A 23807-nucleotide genomic window follows, 5' to 3' on the forward strand; every position below is an offset into this window, starting at 1 on the left:
ACATATTTGAGAAGCCAAAACCAGAGCATTTTTGTTTTGTTTTTGCTTTAAATCGGATTGATCGCTTATCAAAATTGGTGGTGATTAATTCTCTCAAAACACAGCAGGAAGACAGGTCTGTTGATCAGTGGAGAAACAAAAATGCTTTGTTTTTATCTACAACTTGAACACTTGAATTATGTACGTGAACAGAGCTGTAACAAAGACTAAGGTTCTTAGTAGTAAATAAAGAAGAGCTGAGGCCATTAGACCCATATTCAGTTTCTCAATTGACAACTCTGCTTCTCAAATGTGAACGCTCACTCGTCTGCTAAACTTAAGATCTTTGGTTTTTCACCGTAGCCAAACAATTAATTGGTGAATCAATACTTTAATTAATCAGTGATGGAAACAAAATGATAGTTGCAACCCTAGAAAAGAAGCTTTGTAGAAACTGAAACAATATTTGTCACACAGAAATAGCAGCGCTTCACCTACAAACTGTGAGACCCTGCAGTTACCACAATAAATAAATTAATGGATGTGTCCATATTAATGCCAGCACAAGCCCACACAGTGCTTCTTTATCACAGCCCACACTGGAGATGTGTGAGAACAGACACAGTCAGACTAAACAGTAAAAGCAATCAAGATCATTCATTGTTTTTATTGAGGTACAACATTAAGACAATAAATGGATCTTCCTGTGACGTAATGTCAACAAAGGACAATGTTCATGAACAATCAACGATAAGACAATTATTTCTTCCTATGTCTATGTCCCCTGCTGCAGTTAGCATTCCTCTATACTATATAGTCCGTCACTACTCTTCCACACACCTTTGTCAAACAGAGAGGACAAATCTGTTGACACCTTTGTTACATGTACCCGTGTACATACATAATATATACATACAATCTATATTAACAGTAGGTTAACAGAAAGTGCTGTGAATTCATGCTACAGTGCTGTGCTAAATCAAGACCTTTTTTTTTTTTTTGCCAAAACAAAGAAAAGTCTGAAAATATTGTTTGTAAAATTTCATTTTTCTTTCTGCTGACTATTTTTCTTTACAAAAAAAAATCATTATTACAAATAAAAATAACAGTTTTTAATAAGTTACCCAACCATTTTTGCAAAAGAAGCCAGCCTGCAAATCAATTAATTTGAATTAATTACAGTCATTTTGCTGATTCCTAAATTTCATCAACTTAAACATTATTGAAATATTGAAATTAGCATTATCGAAATATTTTGAGCAGTTAAATAAATTCCACGTGATGCTACAGTTTGATGTGTATAATCGTCGTAAACATTAATCTCGTACAACACATTCAACAAATGAATTTATCAATGCATTCTGCTGTATCTATATTATACAGTCAAATACTAAAAAGTACAAAAAATAGTTTGTTTCATAGGAGACGGATGAGAGCTGAACAAAATCCTATAACAATGACGACAAACTACCTCAACAGGCAAGTGTTTCACAATGTAAAACATCAGTCGTCCTGAATAAGGCAGAACAATAACACGCCTTACGATGCACGATATGAAATCAAAGCTTCACTCAACGGTGGTGTGACAGAAAATAAAATAAAGTGCCTATCGTGTGAATAAGTTAAGATGAGAATCGCTGTACATGAGGAGAGTGGGACAGGGTTGTCTTCAGCGTGTTGTCGGGGGGGGGGGGGGGGGGGTGTGACGGCAGGTGGACGTGGACTCGTGAGATCTCAGCGCAGTGAGTTGGTCGGCATACAGTCACACAGAGCCCTCCTCTCTGCTCTCAGCACCAGCGTCTCCGTCTGCAACGGTCCACGTACAAATGTTACTGTATTAAACGGCAGCTGAAGTCGAAGGGGAACAGGTTCTCAAATCAAAATGAACAGTTTTTATCTCATCTTGAGAACGGCCAGTTCATTTGTGAGCAGTTAACATGGTTTATTGAGTCTGAATTAGATCCGTTTCCAATCTTTCCTGCAGATAATAAAAGCATACCCAATAGAGATGCAATAAAACCTCACAAAAGTAAAGCCAGTAATGATGATGAAGTTCCCCATATAAAGAGGGAGGCTTGTGTTTATCGAACAGAGATAAAATACAGGAGAGGGATTTTTGTTTCCGAATTAAAACAGATTTTCAGCAAAAATTAAGCATGATACTCAAAAACTCAAAAAAGGTATAGTGTTAATTTCTATTGATTAATAGAGTTAAAGTCAAGTTAATTTTATTTATATAGCCCAAAATCATGTTAAAAGGCTTTAAAATCTGTACAGCAATAAACAATATACTCATTTAATGTTTTGTTTAAATATATGATCAGTGGTGTTTCAGGAACTTTGATCTTTTAAAAGAGGTAAGACATGAAGTTGTTTTATTTCTAACATAATGTTTATAACATAGGTTTTCATAATGATAGGTTTGAGACTAACTCCTCAACACAACAGCTTTAGTTGGTCTTAATTAGCTCTTTATGTGTAAAAATTACAAAAATCCACCTGATTTCAAAGATTTGAACTGGCCGATACATGGTGTGTTAGCCACTCTCTATTTATCTCAACTTTCACATTTAGATGATCTGTAGAAATTATAGCTGTATTTAACACTTTGATTACATTAGGGGATGAATCATTTCTGACACCAAAATCACAGAAATAGAAAGGAAATAATACAGGCCACAAAACCATCCAGGAGAGCAGGACTTCACCTACCCTGGCATCAAGGTTGAAAGCAGTCTTCTTTAGATCTTGCAGTGCCCTCTGCATGAACTCAAATGCATGACAGTCCACACATGGGCGACCTGGAAATAAGAGGAAATAGTTCAGAAATGAAATGATTCATATACTGGTTGTTTTCCTGGTAGAATGTAAATTTCTTTTTGATATTTTTTATTTATTTTTTTGCAATTGGACCTCATTTCAAAATTGCCTTGTCATTCAGTAAACTTATACTTTAAAGACGGCCACAAGGAAAGGTTCATCTATAATGAGAATAATCATTAGTTGTAGCCCTATTTTATTCAATTGGCTTTTACATCTCGGTGTAAATATTATTTCAGAAGCGTTTCCATCTAGCACATATAACTGTAGAGAAAGCTAAAATCAAGCTCCACTTTCTGCAAACCAAATTACAGGTTTTTTCCTTCAAACCTTTCTGTTGCTTTCCGCCTAGTACAGATGATAAATTGTGGCTCAGCCGAGCAGTGCAGGCCCAGTTTCATGTTGAGTTCATGATTTATACACCAATTAAGATGACCTATAATCCCCACTAAGAAAGCCCTGTAGGGACCTGCTATAATTAGACTGTGTATAAACATCACTGTGTTGCACCGAATTACACCTGACAACCGTTTGAAAGCCTTCCCCCGAACAGGCAGGAAAACCTAAATCTCATATTTAAATCCACCTACTTTCGGCAGGGATGACAGTCCCGGGCTCCTGATCCGCAGCAGCTGCACCGACACAGAGGAGCTGGACCGCCAGGAGAAGCACCGCTGCCTGCAGATATCCGCTGGATGCCATGGTGATGGTCCGAGCAGTGACCTTTAATGTGAAGACTAAGATCAGCAGGTGTGTGGTTTTGCATAGATAAAACATTGGGGGGAAAATCATTCACGGCCGTGAGTCAATGAAACGACCGAACCTTGCAGCCTTTGTTTAGAAAAATAGTCCAGGTTTCATCGGTAGATATTTGTGTTCTTTAAAAAAATAATAATAATACAGTCAACGGAGAAGCAATAATGTTTATTTAACAAAGTGTACGTGAACCTACCGTCAATCAGTCGATGATATTCTTCACAATCAGCGCAAGATGCCCACCTAGGGTTGTTTTATGTAGGTTTAGATACTGCGCATGCGCATGGGTCACCCAAAATTTGCTGTAGGGACCAGAATGAAGACTTCCGGTGGCAACATTCAAAATAAAAGCCTTAACCGTACCACTTTACAGTAACACTACCCTTACAAAGGATTTATAAATGGTTTATAATGAGGTTATTAATTCGGTTGTTACGACTTTATAAATCATAAACAAACAATTATAAACAAGTTATAACACAGTTTTCATACATTGATGCAGGCTCATTATTGATCACATGATCAAGTTAATGCTACTACTCATTAATCTTACTAATTAGTTACTACCATTTATAATTGGCAAAAGGAGCCTTATTGTAAAGTATGAAACAAATCACCATTTATTAATGAGTTACAATAAGGCTTATTTATAACTAACTTAATAAATAATCATTTGTTTCAGATGATCAAAACTAAAAAAGGTTTTCAGTTTACTTTTGCACATGACAAAGATAAGCAGGAAATCCTGCCTTTTTTGCTTTGAAAAGTAGTAAAATGATGATTAATAAATTATCAAAATGAAATAGCCTTTTTTTGCTTTCATAATGCTGCCTACGTGCTAATGCTTTCGTCCTTTCCACTTTTTTGTAGGAATGTTTTGACATGTCAAAAACTGCGCTGAACCTAATAAAGGTCACCCACCATCATGACATTGATATTTACTTTAGTAGTGCACCTTCCCCTTGTAAACCAACTGATAACATTACCACAGCCAGTAACCAGCACCCTGAATCTTGTGCCCCAAGCCCAAGTTTCTAATCCAGCATTTAAATGACTTAATTAGTAAATTAATTATTACTTTAATTTTAAAAGAATTGGTAAAAATGAAATAATACCTATTACCCATACACACTCATGTTTCAAGTGAAATAGACCTTTTTTCTTTTAAACTTTATTAACAAAACAATTCATACAACATAAGGACAAATAAAACTGATCAAACCAGATACAGCCACAGTATTAAACTTTACTTAAATTTGAAGTACAGCTGTTTTGCATTTCTTACAGATGTTTCATGGTTCAATGGATATGAATGCCCCCCTGCTCGGTGTGGGCGGGGTCCTGACTGCTGTTTTCTTAGGTAGCCCGTTAAAATGCCCGAACTCAAAACACTTCTTTTTCCAAGATGGCGTCGATGAAGGACAGCGACACCGGCCTGTGGCTTCACAACAAACTGGGCTCCACGGACGAGCTCTGGACGCCTCCTAGCATCGCCTCTCTCCTCACCGTGTCTGTAATCGACAACATACGACTTTGCTTTTCGAGCTTGTCGCCGCCGGTGAAGCTGAAACTGCTGCTCGGGATGCTGCACCTCCCCAGGCGGACCGTTGACGAGGTGGGTTGCTGCGCGTTAGCTTGGTGTTAGCCTGACAGGTAAGGGAAGCGATTAACACAGACACACAGGTAAAACAAGAGCTCAGTCTCGGTTAGCTTCCCTAAAGTCAAATCACTGCTCTTCCTGCGGGTGTTTTTAATTTGCTTGTGAAACGTCTAACCACGCAATTAAATCTATATAGTTAGCGTTAGCTTGTTCTCTTTCACTATTAATATCGTTAGCCAACGTAAGAAGCGGCAAACTATTTATCCCGAAGTTGTTTTTTTCCCCTCAGTTTCAAGACTTTTTTTTAATCTTTTTTTTTCTTTTTTAATTTACGTTCACGATAAGCAGCGTCACGAATAAGTTGTCCCTTGTACATGAGAGTGTTTTCCCGCAGTGGTTTACCAGCGACGACGGGAAACATTAGCCTGGCGGGTCTCGTCCAGACATGATGGTGGGATGGGCACAAGAGAGCTGAGTGACTGAGCTGGAGGGCGGTACCAGTTTCAGTCCGACATATCATCTGTTTAGCTGCCTAAAACGTTTGACACTCGTCATCACTGTGTCCTGCATATTCACACATATTCAGACAAATGAGCTACCTCTGCAGAAGTACCCGAACCAAGGACTTCTTAGGTGGAAGTACTGCTGGTGTTTTATTGATGCATTCATTACAAGAAAAAGTCCTACAGCTTTTTCGTGGAAATTGCATGGATATCCTTCATAGCAAAGTTTATTTGTTCATTATTTGTTTTGTTTATGTAAATAAACAGTGTTAGAGGGTTACAGATGCTTCATACACCCTGTTACATATTCTCAATTTTAGATGAAAATAGATGAAGATGCTTACACCTGTAATTATCAGTTAAAAAAAATTGCTTTTTTTAACCATAATAAGTTATTCAACTGTAATAAGTTTTATATATTTCTCAGGCAGTATTATACATGTTATCTTTTGTTACATAAAATTGTTTAACATCACCATCCTCTCTTGCCAGATGAAGGAGGCCCTGTCAGAGATAATCCAACTGGCCACGGTGGACTCAGAACCCTGGGTGCTGATGGTTGCAGATATCCTCAAGTCCTTCCCAGAGACAGGCTCTCTAAATCTGGACTTGGAGGAGCAGAATCCAAATGTGCAGGATATTCTTGGAGAGCTCAGGGAGAAAGGTAGGGAATGTGTTTATTGAATATTGATTTAGCTATAGTGGCCCCTATAGACTGCCACCTGAACCCTTATGTTAATGTAAATATAATGACACACCATCTGGCCATATTACTGAGCCTGTTGCTTGAAAAGGAATATAATGTATTAATCACAGAGTTGCCTATGCATTTAAATTGTCAAATTAGAACTGTTCCTTAATTGCATTTAGGCTCATATGAATTTAAATCTCTGCATAATGTGTTCACACTGTTTGGAAAAGTACTAGTATTGCAAACCACAATAACTCATCATGTCAGTTTGTCCGCTGCAGTTTTATGAAACTTTTTTTAATGAATACAGTTGAACAATTTAGGCTCATGTGTAAAGTGGGAATAGGTAAATGTATTTTAACAATTCACACCCCATCTAATAAATGCAATAATGCAGTAGTAGTTGTACTGCAGTTTTGGTAAAAGTACATCCAAATGGTGGTTAGTTAACCAACTAAGTGGCTCATGGTGTAGACAAATTCCTGTCTCGATCACTACCACTTGTTATAACACAGTTATAGAAAATGTGCTCTATTCCCTTGATGGTAAACATGTCAAGATGAGTAAAGGCCAAGAAAACATTTGTAGAGAGGATTTAAACTGGAAATATTTATCCACACTCCCGGCTATGTGTCTGTTGTACACACTGGAGCAATGCAATATGTATTAGGACAGATGGTTCAACACTGATGGATTGCTTGTTGAAAGACAGACTTTATTTATCCCCTTGAATATCCATGAAAATGCTGCTACTACTGAAAATGAGTCAATATATAGAAAATGATTTGCAACCAACCACATGAGCCCATGGATTATAATTCAGTAATATCCGTAGTAAAGTCCCAGCTGACCTTCACATCCGTCTGTCTTCTCTTCCTCAGTGAGCGAGTGCGAGGCATCTGCCATGCTTCCTCTGGAGTGCCAGTACCTGAACAAGAGTGCGCTAACGACTCTGGTTGGGCCCCTTACACCCCCCGTCAAACATTTCCAGCTGAAAAGGAAGCCGAAGAGTGCAACCCTCAGAGCAGAGCTGCTACAGAAATGTAGGTTACTTAAAACAATGCATGCCACTTTTCTGTCCTTTTTTTTTTAAAGAAATGTTTGTATTTGTTCATTATTTGTGTTTGTTTACAGTTGCAGTAATTGTGCCAGGGTGGTATTAGGCTTTCCCTCTGTCTTGTAATGTTGAGGTTACATTTCTCTATCCGTTTCTCCTCCAGCCACAGAGACAGCCCAACAGCTGAAAAAGACAGCCGGAGTGCCTTTTCACGCCAAAGGGAGAGGACTGGTCAAAAAGATTGACACTACTAGTGAGTTGAAGACCAATAAACACACTTCTTTAGTGCTTACTTGGGATTTAAAGTAAAAACTCCAAGTTCATGATTAGAGTTTTATCATTTTGGCAATCCAAGTCTCAAGTTACTTTTTTACAATACAATTGTAACTTAAACTTTTAGCAGTCCAAATAGATACAAGAAAGAATCACTTACTCCACGTGAGAGCCAAGAGACTTTCTATTCTGATTTCTGTCCGTGTTGCTGATACATGTATTTTATATTTGCACCACAGCTCCTCTCAAGGGGATCCCTAAGGCCCCATTCCGCAGCCCCACTGCCCCCAGTATGTTCAGCCCTCCCAGTAACCGCACACCTATAGCCCCTGCACGGACGCCCCTGCGTAAGGAGAGGGGGGTGAAGGTAATGTGTCATTTAAAGTCCTGCATCATGTTATGCATCACAAATGTTGGATGTAATTTCATTTTGCTTATCACTTTCACAATGTTGTTACATGTTTTCATCCAGTTCCTGCAGGATCTGTGTGTTCAAGGTCAGAATTTTCTCACCGTTTTTCTTTTTTCTTGTTCAGCTGTTAGATATTTCAGAGCTAGACATGGTCGGAGCTGGAAGAGAAGCGAAGAGGAGAAGAAAGACTTTGGGTAATTATATTTCCAGCCATTTATCAGTCCGAGTTTTAACGCTACACTGTGAATACATTAGTGCTTACATGATGTTTTCTGCTGCTGTAGAAACAGAGGCCGGAGAGAAAGCAGCCAAAGAAGAAGCTGTGGTGGAAAATACCACACCAGACTACGCCGCTGGCCTCGTCTCTGCACAGGTACATTACCCTTCTGCATGTGTGTTTATTTGTCACATCACTCAGACATTGTTGATTTCTCCCGTGTTGTCTCACAGTACCCCCTCCCTTGTCTTTCAGCCTCTATCATAATACATTTTTCAAACATGCTGTTTTGTTTTTCAGAAACTGGGGGCGCTGAACGAGAATCCTCTGCCGTCAACCAGCTACCTACCAGCCACACCCAGCATGGTTCCCTCTTCATCTTACATTCCCAGCTCCGAGGCACAACCAGGTTAGGAAACACCACACTGCCTTTTATTGTTTGCTTTCATGAAACTATTAGTTCAAGGGGGTAAAAGAAAAGTTCCCTGCTGGCATCAGGAGAGCAAACGCATCTATCTCACCATCTCTTCTCCTCATCAACCTCCTCTAAAGCGAATGCTGGTGGTTCGGGTCGGGACACGCTGCAGTCGGCTCGACAACCAGAGGAGTCGGCAACAGCGGGCGCTGGCACCACCCCTACTTTACCGGGCCAGTACAAACAGAGGACGCCTATGTACAACGCCAGCACCACAGCGAACCCCGCAACCCCCACATCCCCCAGCACGCCAGCCTCAACCCCCGCCAGCAACGGGCCCCCGGCCGCTGCGACCGCCAGCCAGCCGGAGACCCCCACCCAGCCTCCCAGCACACCTCAAACCCCCACCCCGACACCAACCCCTACGCCACCACAGCCCCAGCCCAAAAAGAATCTCTCACTCACGGTAAGGTGTAAAACAAGAGCTTGGGTGGTTGAAAGAAATCTGGTTAGACATACTTCTCCTAAGACTAATGAATCTGTGAATTGAATTCTGTGCTTTATTATTCCCTGTATTAATGGTCTTAACCGTTGTATATGTCTTCAAAGAAGAGGGAAACTTCAAATTTTCTGGACAGTAACGAGTCTTTAACTTTTCAGACCTATGTATTCAAGCCTTCCATGTTCTTCTCAGTCATCTAAACTCTGTGCTCTGTGCTGTTTCTGCTCTTCAGAGGGACCAGATGTACGCTGCTCAGGAGATGTTCAAGACGGCCAACAAGGTCACCAGACCAGAGAAGGCCCTGATCCTGGGCTTCATGGCTGGATCCAGAGGTACAGGAGTAGTCGCACTAGCTGCCTGATCAGCGGTGTCCTTCAGACACTCATTTCTAATTAGTGTCAATTTTCTGCCTTACTAAGTCTGATCTCATTTTTCACACATTGTTAGTCCCTTACTGAGAGACTGACACACATCGTCAAACACATTTATCTTGTCAATATGATAACTTGGTGTTTCCTAGCAGTCACATTTTTAAGAGCAGAAAACAGGATTGGAAATACAGGAATCTAAATTCCTAGTATTGAACTGTAGTTCCTGGTTAGTTTGCACATCAGTCTGTCTGAGTGGTCCCACAGAGTTGCTGATGAAGGCACCACAGAGTCATATAATTACAGTAACTAGACCTGATTATTTCTAAACATTTAAACACAAACCTGGTAAAGCCAATAATAACTTGTCTGCCTCCTCCCGTCTGGCAGAGAACCCGTGCCCGGAGCAGGGGGACATCATCCAGATCAAGCTGAGCGAACACACAGAGGTTTTGCCCAAAGCCGACGGCACCGGCAGCACCACCATGCTGGTGGACACAGTCTTCGAAATGAACTACTCCACAGGACAGTGGACTCGCCTCAAGAAATACAAACCCATCACCAATACCTCCTGAGGCGCTTCACTAGCTCAAAATCACACACCCAAAATTTCTTATCCACTTCAAAAAAAACCATGTTTACACACATACAAGTATTTGCAAACACATTTGGGCCAAATGAAGCACTGGGAGGGTGAGAGATCGTCAAGGAGAGAAGGTCCTCCCTTTTCCTGCACTGCCAAATTGCAGGACTCTTTGAAGAATATTTCTGTATTTTTCGTTCGGTTGTTTTTCTCATACCCTTTTATTGTTTCTGTTTTTAAGTCGCCTCCGATTCCTGAATGACGCTGTGGTCAGGAGGGCTGCGAGTGTTATACGAGTCTGAGCAGAGGAATTATTCTCACGGCAGGCACCTTTCAACATTTTGTACTCTTGAGGTACAAGCATGTCACGTGTCTAGAAAGAAGAAAAGACGAAACGTCTGTATTTTTCTGTATGAATGTGATGTTTGCAGCTTATTCTTCTACCTTTCAGAGCAGAATCATGGTTTGTGAAAGAAAAAGAAAAACAGAACAATAATGACAGTCATCATAGAGATGACCAAAAAAAAAAAAAAAAAGATGCGCGTTGAATAGTTCTCAGTGCTGTCAAGTTCTGTTCGGAGCCTTCTGATAGATGTTTAATAATTTTTCATCCTTTTTCAAAAGAAGGGAAGAAAATAAAATGACAACAGACTCCAGCGGGACGTTTCTCATCTTCTTTTCTGACTTTGAGCTTTTTGTTGTTGAAGGGAACTTTTCATCAGGAGTTTCCTGTATTTGTGGTTTTCGTGTTTGCTCTGCTTCCGACCGTTTGCTCCTCCATTTCGAAATGATCACACGCTGATCAACGAGGGTTTCTCACTTTCCTGTGCGTTAACATGTAGTAAGACAGTGCAGCAGGTTTTTAGCAACATTAAGCCTTAATGGAAAGTAAATAAGTATTGGCTGAAATGTTAAACTGTTTCTTTCTAAACAATATTATTTTGATTTTGTTTTTCTTTTTGTACACTTAGGATGAAATGTTTCCTGGTATATACAGTTTGTCTTCCTGGTTTGGTGCCGTTTGCACACAGGTTATTAGGATTAACAGCCTTTTTCACCTGGAGCGTACCTCACTCCTGCTGCAAAAAAATGTGTTAGTTATTTAAGAGGATGTGAGTTGTATAAATGAGGGAGAAGATTCAAGACTTTTTCTTTTTTTTAATTTGCTGAAACAAATGAGTTGCAGCATAAAACAGGCACCACAATCAATTAATAGCCATTATACAGCGTTCACATTATCACGCAACAGCAGTTTATCAATGTTTTTGTCAGGATGTTAAAATATTTGTTGTCTACAGTCTTAGTATTAGTTATGAGTTAAAAGACCCTACACATTTACAGTACACACCCACACAGGTGTTTCATGTCTGGCAGATTGGACCTCCTCACACCTGATTGTCACCTCTCTAGATTACCTGTGCCTGTTGGCACAGGAGAAAATGCAGGTCTAATTAGTCAGAACAGAAACAACCTCTGTGTGCATGTTTGCACACACAGGGCTTTAAAAAAACTGAACCTTTTTGAGAGTTAAAATAGTAACATACATACATATCTGTACAGCTGCCGGTCAAAAGAAATCGGTAAAAACTAAAGTGTGTAAACTTAAAAGTTGTTTGAAAGGTAAGTATCTGGCATTTTCCACTACACACTGTAAAGGTATGATATGGTGCCAGTGAGGTAAAGCAGTCTAACATCGGATATCCAGTCATGAAGAGCACAAAATCCTTGTTTTTGCATGATAATGTGAATGCTCGATTAAAGATATTTCCACTAATATAAAAATCAATCTTTTTTTTTTTTTTAAAGCTTGTGCTCATAACATAACGGTCCCTGAACAGGGTAGATGATAAAATCATGACAAACATTTAATTGGACCAGCTGATCCCTCATTGGTACAAAAATTAATCTCTTTCACTTAAACATTCAGCCAGCTGATCGTACCTCTGGGTGATCGTGTACTACAGCAAGCAGCAAGGCAGATAGAGTACCACAATCTTTGATCCAACTGGCTCCAGTCTGGAGATTTGGTAATGGCTTGGGAGTATGTGTTTTTACTTGGCTCCGGGGTCCCTCCAGCCGCCGAACGTCTTCTCCAGGTAGAGAGCCACAGCCAGGGTCAGATGGTCCTGCAGCTTCCCACCCACAACCTGCACACCCAGGGGCAGACCCTCCTCACTCAGACCCAGGGGACACTGTGTGACCGGCAGCCCGAGGATGTTGATTATACCTGAAGATAGAGGGAGGAATGGATGAGACGGTTTAGTAAGTGGAAACGCACATTATTTCACAATGTGTTTGGATCATTGTAACAGCTTCCTGGTGGCATTTTAGGATTATTTTGTCCAGTGAAATTGAAATATGAGGATTTGATGAATACTGACCGGTGTAAGCGAAGTCGAAAGGTCTGAAGAGCGGGTGGTGGTGTTCAGGTGCCACTCTGGGGTGCGGGGGGTAAAGAAAAACACCATCAGTGCCCAGCAGCTCGTCCACCGTCTTCTGCAGCTTCTCCTTCTGCTCGATGATGAAGGTCGAGGGTCTGGACACATGAGTCATCTCCAGCAGGGCCAGACCTGAAGACGTCACACACACACACACACACACACATGTCAGTTCAGTTTATGGAAACTTGTACAGCTTCAACAGGATGACTTTAGGGGCTAATACATCTAGCCCCGCTCTCATTACAAATAATTACAGACAATTGATTTTACTATTAAAGTTTATTTTGTGTATGACTGATCATGCATATTTTGTTGAGATTAATTTGTCGGGAAAACAAAATTTCATCATACTGACTTTGGTTTTAATTATTTCATCAGTTATTTCACAAACTGTTGGTTCATTTGTTCCTTTTAAATAATTGATATATATTGTTTCATTACGTCTTTATTGATTAATACCACTTAAAATACATGATAATCTTACCAATAGCAGCCATGGTATGCTCCGATTTCCCCATTATCCATTTCAGCAGCTCCCACAGAGGCCACACTGGCCGTCCTGGCTCCCCCATCAGCGTAGCAAATGGCAGAGGAGGCTAAAGGAAGAAAACAGGTTAAGCACAAATGGTTTTTGTTTCTAAGGTCACATAAAGGACACAGAGTGTGTATATTATCTTTCACCCGCCACAGTGCTGTGCTGTTCCCATTCACCAACAGGCAGAGGGTCATGTGGTTGTTGTTTTCTATTGCCGCCAGACTCCTCAACCAGTAGAGGGATCATTATCACCCTGGTGACACTAACCTGTGTTAGTGCACTCTACCGTTCTATCAGTGTGTTATCTCAACACCATGCTTTAATTTAAAACTAGAATCCTTGCCTCTTGGTTGTGTGCCACCACCAAGCAGGCCTAAGTAATAACGTGGGTAATATTCATTTATTAGATTAACCCAGGACCCTGCAGTCCTCAGAGACGTGTGTAATCGTATTACTACTTGTGAGGACACGTATCTGCTCAGTCACATTATGGGAACTTGACTTCCTCCAGGGACAAAAACTAAGTCCCTGTAAGGTAAATTATTAAATTTGATGGTGAAGACTTGGTTTAAGGTTAGTGTAAGTCTCCACGGAACAAATGAAAGTCAACGTAATGTCCTCTGAAGTGATGGAAACACGTGTGTGTGTGTGTGTGTGTGTGGTGTGTGTGTGTGTGGGTGTGTGTGTGTGTGGGTGTGTGTGTGTGTGTGTGTGTGTGGGTGTGTGTGTGTGTGGGTGTGTGTGTGTGTGGGTGTGTGGGTGTGTGTGTGTGTGTGGGTGGTATGCTGTGCCCAGGCAGCTAAACAGATTAGTAAAGCGTTTCTAGGCAGCAGACTACAATAGGTGCTGTGACTACGGCTCGGCCTGCTTTCCTTCACTGTGAATCGTGTTAATAGACGGAGAGTCTTGGCAACGGTAAAGTAACTAATGCCTCTTTTCCTCCTGTCTTTCCTGTTTTTCTCCATTCCACCAGCGGGAAAACGGATGAAAAACACTCATTATCTGCCGTCCAATAGATTCTCTGTTCAGCCGTGCAGGGACACACTGCTCTGGAGAATGTTGTCAGGTGGACCTGCCTTGCCCTCCTTATCAGGAAGCCCCATGTAGGTGTCCCAGATCTGGAAGCCATAGCGGAGCTCAGGCAAATGCACTTCTTGGACTTTTACTCCGAGATCGGCCTCCAGACGCTCCACCACCTGGAGAACATCACATGAGGATTTCAGTTATTTAAAAAGAAAAAAAAAAACCTCTCCTGATATGTTTGCAAGTTATTTGATGGACAGATTCAACACACCTTCTTCTGAATGTCCATGAGCTCTTTGCTGACGGGGTATGTCAGAGGCGTGCCACCATCATGAGGGATGGTGAAGAACCGCAGCTTTTTTAGGTCAACCTTCGTATTTAAGGACAACCTGTGTACACGTGTTAGGAAATACTGCAGATTAGAGGAACATTAGTAGACAAAGACCACCGTCTTACAAAGCTTGGGATAAGAATACAAATACGTTCTTGTATGAGGCCCATTATAACATCCATGTAATGTAAAAATAAGAATTTGAATTGAGATAGCAGCGTGAGGTGAAACACCTTCACCATCGTGCATGTGCCGCCTCACAGCTGCCATATTTGCATCTCAACAATTTGATTATCACAGCAAGTCTGGGAGCATAATAACAATGTCTTATTACAAACATAGTGTGTGTACGCTGCATCAGCTATGAACGTATCTGAATGTAAAGTCAGGTAGTGTTGGAGAAAGACAGTCGGAGCACCAGCAGCAGAGCTCTTACATGTGAGCATTGGGTCCCGCCATGATCTTGAGCATGGGCAGCATGTCCTCAGCGTAACGGCACATGGGTCCAGTGCTGACGTACTCATCCTGTCTGCCGGAGGTAGGAGGGTACTGGTTCTCACAGGACACAACACCTGCAGACACACGTCACAGGTGCAGCACAGTCTGATGTATAAATATGCTCTTTAAACCTGCAATACCTCTTTTTGTTTGGCCACTTGGGGGCATTGGAAACAAGTTGTGAACACAACACTGACATGTAATCACCTTTTAGGAGAAACATTTGCTTATTTACACATCCAGCAGATATGGAGTGACATTATCATTCATTTGGAGGTTGTGTTCCTGTTTCTCTAACAAACAAATGTCCAACATTTACTCTCTGTGTAGCTCTGTGTTTGGTCTCTGCCAACTCTTCAGGGAAATATCTTGCACTTCGCTGCTTGTTGCTAACTGTGTCCGTCTGCAGTTGATCTGAGCAGTCAGTGTACGGTGTCACATTGTTTTCACATTGTCAGTTCATACATTGTTATTATTAAAATACCAATTTTATTTGCTTCAAATATAAACATGTACTTATTTAATATAGATCCTGCAACAGCACATTATGTAAGGATATGCTGGATATAAGTTTAACGTGACGTTTCTCTTACCAGGAGTGGTTTTATGGCCAAATATTCCATTGAAGAAACAGGGCATACGGATGCTGCCGCCAATGTCTGAGCCTATGCCAATGACTGCACCCGCTCCTCCCAGTATACTGCCCTCTCCACCTGAGGCCAGTAGGGAAAACAGGAGATAAACACAGACAGAGAAGATCAGTCTATGGATCTCAACCAGGTCTGCTTTATCCATAGTTTGATTATAGTTTATTGGACAGAGCACAGCACTGACCCCTCCCCCTACCAGAAGACATCAGTGGACTTATTACATAAGCACAAGGGACTTAAAGGGGGTATATGTAAGTTTTCTCCGCCGCCGAACGTGGTTTTCTTGCCAGGAGAAGATGGCGGTGATTGTCGCTTGACAAGAGCTTCAGCCATCGCTACGTTAACAAGACAAGAGGTTATAATTCGCCCTCGGCGCAGCGCTACGTCCTCAGGACAGATTGGAGGCTGCAGCGAGTCGCTGTCGGAAAGCGACGAGACGGGCCGCGGCTAACATGCATCACTGGAGACAGCTCTTGGAGAGTAAAGGACTGAAGTTTGATGCTGAACTCGCAACGGTTCTGATAGACAGGTAAGTAAACAGCTGTTAATGCTAATGTTAGCTATGTAGCAATAGCAAAACTTACAAATGGCTCCTTTAAAGTTGGTGTTACCTAGACACCAAGAATGCACCTACAGAAAATCTATGCTAACGCTATGGACAAAAGAATTTGCCAAATAAATGTAATGAGGAAGAACGGCCCGTATTTTTATTTATTTCTACAGTATAACTTTTGTGAATTCACCAAAAATGTAAGTGATCAAAACAGAACTATTAAATACTAAATAAAATCTGTAATCACATTCTGATGTGGAAAACAAACGAGGAGTTCCCCTTTAAAGAACCAGAGCCTGTGTTTGTGTGTCTGCAGTGAACTGTAATATGATTATGAGGCTAAACCAGAGCCACTCCTGGAGACACAGAGAACGACTCCAACATGAAGCTGTTCTGCTTCTCAACTCTGAATTTAAAGTCAACAAGAAGTGTGTGATTCCCTCCTTCACCTCATAGCTCAGTAGTTAAGCCGACAGTTGCTGACCTGAGCTTCCTCCTGGTATCCTCTCCAGGTCGTACGGGTTGTTGGTCATGCCGTTCAGGTGGTTGTGGGACTCGGACCACATACACAGCTCGCTGGTGTTGGTGACGCCCAGCGGGATGGCGCCCGCTCTCTTCAGCAGGGCCACGGGTGGAGCGTCGACGTTGGCCACGACTCCTCGCCTAGAGATCACGCCTGTGGTGTAGGGCATACCTGCAAGACAGAACCGGTCAACTGAAGTATGGGAAATACTCTTCTTCTTACTTTTGTATTTTGTTCCTTCTTCTTTTTTGTCATCTCATATCAAGTAACTCAATCAATAACTGATAAACACAAAGTCAGAGATCAGATTGAAAAGTTGACCAAAGGTAAAAGTGGCTTTCACAACAGGATTAACAATGCTGCCTCACAATCTTACATACGTGTAATAATAACAATTGTTTTACTGTCCAAGTGGCTGTATGTTCCCAGGAGGTGGGTGTGGGTGGATGTGGTATATTATCAGTATCAAATGTTGACTCAGGTACTGGTCATTTGATGTATGTAATCATAGTAAAGAGCCTGGTTTCAAGTGGCCGACAGGAGATTAGATTGCTGGAAATTACCCTGGAGGGCAAAGGACTCTTTGACGGAGAGCGGGACTCCCAGTAAAGGCAGTCGGTCCTCCAGTACCTCCTCTCCTCCAGTTTCCTCCTCTATCAGCTTATCAACCTGGGCCGCCTCCTGGAGGGCAGCAGCAAACCTGGACAGAGAGAGACGTAAACTATTTGTGTAATTCCTGATTTAAAAAGTTTTCAGACGATGCATCACAGTGGAAACTATAAATATTAGAAAGAATATCTATATCTATAAGAAGAATTCAAGTTCAAAATAAAAGAGAGAATTCAAGTGTCATGACAGATATTACTCTTTATATAATTAATATACTTTTCGGTAACAAATTTCTGATTTTATGTTTCAGTTTATCAAAGACAGTATCCAACATGGCAGATGATGACACAACATATTGTGCAGGAGGAAAATTAAAAGGGAAAATGGCAGCATTGAAATAAATAATAAATTAGCTCCAAACACCCACAAGGAGGAATAATTAGAAATGGGAGCACAATAGGGCTGCAATTAATTTCCATTAACAGTTAATGTGCAGATTATTTTCTTGATTTATCAATTGTTTTGTCCATAAAATAGAGAATATTTTATTCCAACTTGTTTCGTCTGAACAACAGTTCAACACCTGTACAACAAAGAAAAGCATCAAATCCTCACATTTGAAAAATTGGAACCACCAAATATTTGCTTTAAAAAAAAAAAAAAAGACTAAAAAGATTATTCAGATAAAGATGACTGATTCTTTCTTGCCTGTCTTTTATCACAGCGTTCAGTAAGGGGTTGACTTCCTGGATCCTGTCAATGTAAGCCTGCACCAGCTCCACACTTGACACCTGCACAACATTTAGACTACATAAGTGTGTGTTGGGGTTAGTTACACACACACACACACACACACACACACACACACACACACACACACACACACACACACACACACACAAAACAAACAGAACAAACACAAAACAAACAAACAAGTCAAACTGACATAACTGGGAAAAAACAGACGGTACACCTCTTCATATGTAACATGAATCAGGTTTGTCCTAGAAAAGGAGGAAGGGGAGAAGAAACAAATATTTTCTCACAGTTACAGGTTTCAGCTTTAAAAACCAGTGTCAGTATATGACTTCTGAAGTAGGACAAGAAAACAAACAAAAGAAGGAAAAGTTTTAATTGTGCATTAAAAGGCCTAAATGTGTATTAATGTCGGGTGTGGACATACAGCAGTTATTGTCCTTTTGGCTTAATATTAGAGCTGAAACAATTAGTCGATTGATGGAAAAATAATCAGCAACTATTTCGATAATCATCATTTTTCAAGCAAAGATAGTGAAAGGAATTTTCTCTGATTCCATCCTGTCAAATGAGAAGATTTCCTGCTTTTCTTCCTCATGTATCACAGTAACCTGAACTTTGTGTAAAGACTGAAATATCAGGTTGATCGGAAAATTTTTTCAACATTTCATACTTCATGATTAATTAATTGAATGATTAATCAATAATTAAATAATCATTAGTTGCAGCCCTACCTAATATTTCTCCAACAAATGTATTAATTATTCTGTTCATAATATGTAAGACATAAGAAGACATTTTAAAAAATCTCCATTACTATTTCCTAGGTGACATCAAAATTGTTGACTAATTGATTAATTAACTAGTTGTAACTCTGCATTAAAGCATCACTAGTACAATATACTGCAATCCAATGCAATGGCCATACAACAAATATTTAGGATTGCAACTGACAATTATTTCATTATCAATTAATCTGCTGATTATTTTCTCGATGAATCATTTGGCCTATAAAACATGAGAAAGCTGAGAAAAATAGTCAATTTACTATCATTTAGCTGCACTATAAGCAGCAAGTTGTAACTTTTAAGAACCTCAAACCATCAAATGTTTGGCATTTTTGCTTGAAAATGATTTAAATAATTAATGGATTATCCAAATGGATTAATTAATTGGTCGTCAATGCGTTGCAGCCCTGCAAATATTAAATTTTAGTCATGATTTTAAAGTGTTTGATGGCAGCTGCTTATACAGTGTCTGATTTAAGCAGTGTGTATATATAATATAGGCAGCCAGCACTTAATCAGGAACAACTCTACATCTCTTTATTCATGCAATTATCCAGTCAGCCAATTATGTGGCAGCAGTGCAATCTGTAAAATCCAGCAGATACAGGTCAGGAGGATCAGTTAATGTGACTTTGATCATGACATGGTTGTTGGTGCCAGACAGGCAGGTTTGAGTATTTCTGAAACTGCTGATCCCCCGGGATGTTCATACAGACAGGTGCGGACAGAGAGGCTACGGTAACTCAGAGGACCACTCTTTACAACTGTGGCGAGCAGAGAAGCCTCTAGGTACGGACACACACGTTGAACATGAGGCAGATGAGCTGCAGCGGGCGCAGACTCAGCAGAACCAGACAGTTGAAGACTGGAGAACGTAGCCCGGTCAGATGAATCTGGATTTTTCTCCTGAGGCTGCAGATGGTAGGGTCAGAATTTGGTGTCATGGACCCAACCTGCCATATGTCAACAGTCTAGGCTGGTGTTGTTGGTGTAATGGTGTCGGGATTGTTTTTCTTGGCAAGCTTCGGCACCCTTAATACCCAGTCACCCATCAGTCATGGCTTGAACACCCACAGTCTATCTGAGTAATGTTACTGACAATGAGCAGGTCTTCTCAAACTGGTTTTGTGAACATGGCAATGAGTTCAGTGTATTTCAGTGGGCTCCCCAGTCACCAGACCTGAATCTGTTTTGAGAGCAAAGGGAAGCCCTACACTGCATGGTGCTCCTAATAAAGTGCTTGGTGTGTATATATATATAGGAAGTATAGATGTGTTGTTAATCCACAGGTGTCACAGTGTCACCCTCAGGGCTTGCAGACTTGAAAACGAAATAAAATATCCTTCCAGAGTGGACCAGAGGTGCAGCTGGTCTGGGCTGTCATATGGTGTATACATTTAAAAAAAAACAAGCTGCAGGGATGTTAAGACAAAAAGAAATTCCTACAATGCTACTATCTACTGACTAGCTAACAGCTAACTGTGTGTGTAACTTTTGTGAGTCTAAACAATCATTAGATTAGATTAGATTAGATTAACTTTATTTATCCCACAACTGGGAAATTCATTTACCACAGCAGAAAATGCTTAAGTAAGAGGTGGCTATTTATTAACTGAAGCGCAGTCTGGTGGGCTGTTACGCCGCGGTTGTCAGTTGACCGGGTACACACCTCTTTTCGCCTGATCTTCCTGGCGAGCTGCGTCGCTGACACGACCAGCAGCGGGTTGTTGACGGGCGGGAGCCTCTTCCCGGACAGAGCGGGTCTCCGAGGAGAGAAGAGCCGGTAAAACGTGAAGAGGACTCCCATGACCGCCTTGAAGAGCCATACCTGAGCCTTTTCCAAACGGCTCAGAGCCATGTTTCTACCGCGGTGAGAGGAAGGAAGGTCAACGGTTACACGGCCGCTGTCACTCCGGAACAGCTCCTACCGTCTTTGGGCCGGATAATGCATATATACCTGGTAGTCAAGTTAGCATGGGTGAGCGAGGACGAGGATATTACCGGAAATGTAGTATTCTGCCTTCAAAATAAAACCGTTGGACTGGCTATATATAGCAGTGGTAGAATATATATATATATATATATATATATATATATATAACGTAGCTTAATAATATTTACAACCAAGTTGTCTGGCAACGGCGACCCTTCGTTAAACTCATTTTCTAATCAAAATTTATCAACTTTTTTCTCATTTCCCCGTCCCAATGGAGGATCAACAGGAAGGGGCCAAACACAAGGCATTTTCCCTGTTGTTTCCGATGGTCACACATACATTCAAATTTAGTTTTTGTTCCTTTTTCTTTTTAGAAATCCCTTATTATGTGATCAGACATCACAATAGTGGGAGATCACAAAGTTTCCAATAAATCTAAATACTGCATATCACAGTGGATTTTTTTGTGTCATTTATGCCCTGTCATTCCTGACCCCACTTGCCTGCACTGATGCTGCCTCTCCCGGCAGAGAGGGGCCAAGCTGGCTGCCTGTTCTTCCTGGATCTTGTTACTGATTTCACAATGGCTCAGTCAGGTTAACCATCAGGTGTGTGTGTGTGTGTGTGTGTGTGTGTGTGTGTGTGTTCCCTCTCCTGTCGTCTTCAATGTGTACGGCACAGTGCAGAAAAAAGGCAAGTTATTGTTTCAAACATCCTCTCGTGTGAACTTGATGTGAAAGTTTGGAGTTAGGAGTGTAAGTACAATTTTATAAAGTACTTGTTCTTTCCTTGAGTATTTCCACTTTATGCTACTTTATACTTCTACTCAGCTACATATCAGGGGTAAATATTGTACTTTTTACTCCACTATTTATTTGTTAACTAACTAGTGGGTAGTTACTTGGCATATTTAGATTAATAATAGCTAAATAATGTAATCAACAAATAAATGATGACGTTTTATTATGGGTAGATAAGTAAACAAGTTATCCTGCAATATAAAATGATTAAAATTAGCTCCAGCTGCAACATTAAAGTAGTGAAAACAGCAATTATAATCTAATAATATCTATCTGTATATATCATAATATCAGTGAGGAGAACCAAAAAAGGCTCCAAGGACGTGCCCGCCTGTTGACACTAGAGGGCAGCATGGCTGAAGGCTACAACACAGATGCTTTAATCCCTGTTTGAACAAACACAGCACGTCTCTAACCTGTCTCTGCAATGCAGGTCAGTGGGTTAGTGGAGAATCTATATCGTCCATTGTTTCCCGTCAGTTCTGCTGCTGCTGTGTTATATACTGCAGCAACATCGCACTGTGCAGACGTGTCGGTGGTGAGGGAGTTTAGTGTTTGGTTTTAAGTCCACACAGATGTTGATGAAAGTTTAAAACTGTTCTTATCAGTGTTTGTCAGTAAACTGCTACTTTCACGTTAACGCATCATAATCTAATCATTTAATTTACATCAATACAACAATCTCGGGTCTATTTGCCTGCAGAGCAAATACTTTTACTGTTGATTCTTTAGGCACATTTAATCTGATTATACGTCTGTACTTTTACTCAACGAAGATTTTGAAAGCAGGACTTTTATTTGTAATGTTGTATTGATATTTTTATTTGGGGAACATAAATTAAAGATCTAAAATAAACTGTTGTGGCATTTGCATCAACCTCAGTTACATAGATTTGATATTTTCAATGTATTTTTATGGCTGAAACTATATATTTTCAGGTTAAAGCTAACATCCACTCTCATCTTAACTCTATATAATGAATCAAATAACTAATGTATAATCTGTTTTATTCTAAAGAGCCATATGATGACATTTATATGTTAAATTATCGATTCTGTATCTTTAATTTAAAGTAAAAAGAAACTAAACTGGCCTGATAAATGTTTCACCAATGACAGGGGGGGTTGTGCACTTACCATACTGTTGGAAAAAGCTTCATATTATGGTTTGACTGTGTGAATAATAGACATATAAAATCAATAATATCCACAGAATGGCAGCATACACCCTGCTGAGCTATTTATTGATCCTCTTATTTCAGGAGAAACCTAATTTCACAGCCAGTTTTGAGATTAACAGACGACGGTCAGAGGCAGGAAATTTTTACCCGGATGAGGTTAGATTTATTTCAGTTCAGTCAACTGAAGGAAGTGGATGTTTTGCACACTTAAAATTGTTGCAACCCTCGGAGCACAGACGTTGACCTACAACCTCTGTAACCATTAACACATAACTGAGAGGCTTTATCCAGCCGCATTTTCTGTTGACACAATGAAGAGACATTCACAGAATTAAGAGATAACTACCTCTGGAGGGGTACGCCCAGTGTAAAAACACATAACACAAACATATCACAGTCCCAACCTAGTGGAGAAAAACAGATCATTCCTCACCTGTAAGGTGAAACCTGAAGCTCAGAAAACTACCGGGCATGTAGAGACAAGAGAGAAGACACACAGTCAACAGTGTTTGTATCCCTGTGTCAGGCTGCTACAGCTCCGCTACTGTCTGGGAAAGAGCATAAAGTAAATGTAATTGCATGTTAGTGCCCATTATTCTGAGTTTATGTGGTGTCGTTGCAGTGAGTTCACCATGTGCTCTGTTGTGCTTGATGGGAACTTTAAAGCCTTTGCGAATGGAGGCCTTCGGGGTAAAGTGATATGGGGTCAGTGAACAACAGAGGAGGGCTTTGGGCTCTTTTGTATTGATTTCTGTCTTCTGTCGTGTCTCTGTTGTCATGCCACATGCCATTTACCAATAGCTCATTATTGTGACTCTCACATTTTACACACACACAGTGTAAAAAAAAGTCTGTGACACCCAAGATTTTGTAGGCCAACGCCATTTTGGCTCATAATTTTATGCTCTGTTCTGTCACATCTATTATTACCTCATGTTATGCTCTCACCTGTCTGTTTTCTTCACACAAAAAGTACTGAACCGATTTGCACCTAACTCGACAGAGTG

General features: G+C 40.6%; 3 protein-coding genes across 4 annotated transcripts; 1 reads left to right on the forward strand and 2 right to left on the reverse strand.

The window, feature by feature from the left end:
• Window positions 1-626: 626 nt before the first annotated feature.
• c23h4orf48 (chromosome 23 C4orf48 homolog) lies at window positions 627-3516 on the reverse strand. Its single transcript, XM_056368780.1, has 3 exons — window positions 3390-3516; window positions 2692-2780; window positions 627-1785 (listed from the first exon to the last, which is right to left on the reverse strand). The coding sequence occupies exons 1-3, from the start codon at window positions 3499-3501 to the stop codon at window positions 1714-1716; spliced, it is 273 nt and encodes a 90-aa protein (XP_056224755.1). The 5' UTR covers window positions 3502-3516; the 3' UTR covers window positions 627-1713.
• On the forward strand, window positions 3409-10832 carry nelfa (negative elongation factor complex member A). Of its 2 annotated transcripts, XM_056368777.1 has the most exons (12): window positions 3409-3549; window positions 4961-5170; window positions 6151-6322; window positions 7231-7392; window positions 7570-7659; window positions 7919-8046; window positions 8216-8285; window positions 8376-8464; window positions 8609-8717; window positions 8861-9189; window positions 9458-9557; window positions 9984-10832. In XM_056368777.1, exons 2-12 carry the CDS (start codon window positions 4961-4963, stop codon window positions 10166-10168), a joined length of 1644 nt encoding a protein of 547 aa, XP_056224752.1. In that variant the 5' UTR covers window positions 3409-3549; the 3' UTR covers window positions 10169-10832. The 2 variants fall into 2 exon arrangements, with proteins under 2 accessions (XP_056224752.1, XP_056224751.1); XM_056368776.1 differs by lacking the exon at window positions 3409-3549 and having other exon boundaries at window positions 4723-5170.
• A 490-nt stretch (window positions 10833-11322) lies between these two features.
• Window positions 11323-20908, reverse strand: faah2b (fatty acid amide hydrolase 2b). Its single transcript, XM_056368779.1, has 11 exons — window positions 20553-20908; window positions 18048-18130; window positions 17294-17430; window positions 16692-16901; window positions 15598-15717; window positions 14943-15078; window positions 14447-14564; window positions 14229-14348; window positions 13102-13213; window positions 12558-12746; window positions 11323-12403 (listed from the first exon to the last, which is right to left on the reverse strand). The coding sequence occupies exons 1-11, from the start codon at window positions 20739-20741 to the stop codon at window positions 12228-12230; spliced, it is 1590 nt and encodes a 529-aa protein (XP_056224754.1). The 5' UTR covers window positions 20742-20908; the 3' UTR covers window positions 11323-12227.
• Between the last annotated feature and the right edge of the window lie 2899 nt (window positions 20909-23807).

The sequence above is a fragment of the Seriola aureovittata genome, chromosome 23, assembly GCF_021018895.1.
Source record: "Seriola aureovittata isolate HTS-2021-v1 ecotype China chromosome 23, ASM2101889v1, whole genome shotgun sequence".
In the NCBI taxonomy this organism is placed as follows: domain Eukaryota; kingdom Metazoa; phylum Chordata; class Actinopteri; order Carangiformes; family Carangidae; genus Seriola; species Seriola aureovittata.

Bases quoted from the DNA above. Each gene is read 5' to 3' on its own strand.
- c23h4orf48 (XM_056368780.1), bottom strand. From the start codon at position 3,501: ATGGCATCCAGCGGATATCTGCAGGCAGCGGTGCTTCTCCTGGCGGTC. The intron at 2,781-3,389 runs GTAGGTGGATTT...TCTTATTTCCAG, and splicing joins GACTGTCATCCCTGCCGAAA to GTCGCCCATGTGTGGACTGT. The intron at 1,786-2,691 runs GTAGGTGAAGTC...GGACCGTTGCAG, and splicing joins CTTTCAACCTTGATGCCAGG to ACGGAGACGCTGGTGCTGAG.
- nelfa (XM_056368777.1), top strand. From the start codon at position 4,961: ATGGCGTCGATGAAGGACAGCGACACCGGCCTGTGGCTTCACAACAAA. The intron at 8,465-8,608 runs GTACATTACCCT...TTTGTTTTTCAG, and splicing joins CTGGCCTCGTCTCTGCACAG to AAACTGGGGGCGCTGAACGA. The intron at 8,718-8,860 runs GTTAGGAAACAC...CCTCCTCTAAAG, and splicing joins CAGCTCCGAGGCACAACCAG to CGAATGCTGGTGGTTCGGGT.
- faah2b (XM_056368779.1), bottom strand. From the start codon at position 20,741: ATGGCTCTGAGCCGTTTGGAAAAGGCTCAGGTATGGCTCTTCAAGGCG. The intron at 15,079-15,597 runs GTAAGAGAAACG...GTGTGTCTGCAG, and splicing joins TGGCCATAAAACCACTCCTG to GTGTTGTGTCCTGTGAGAAC. The intron at 12,747-13,101 runs GTAAGATTATCA...TGACGTCTTCAG, and splicing joins GCATACCATGGCTGCTATTG to GTCTGGCCCTGCTGGAGATG.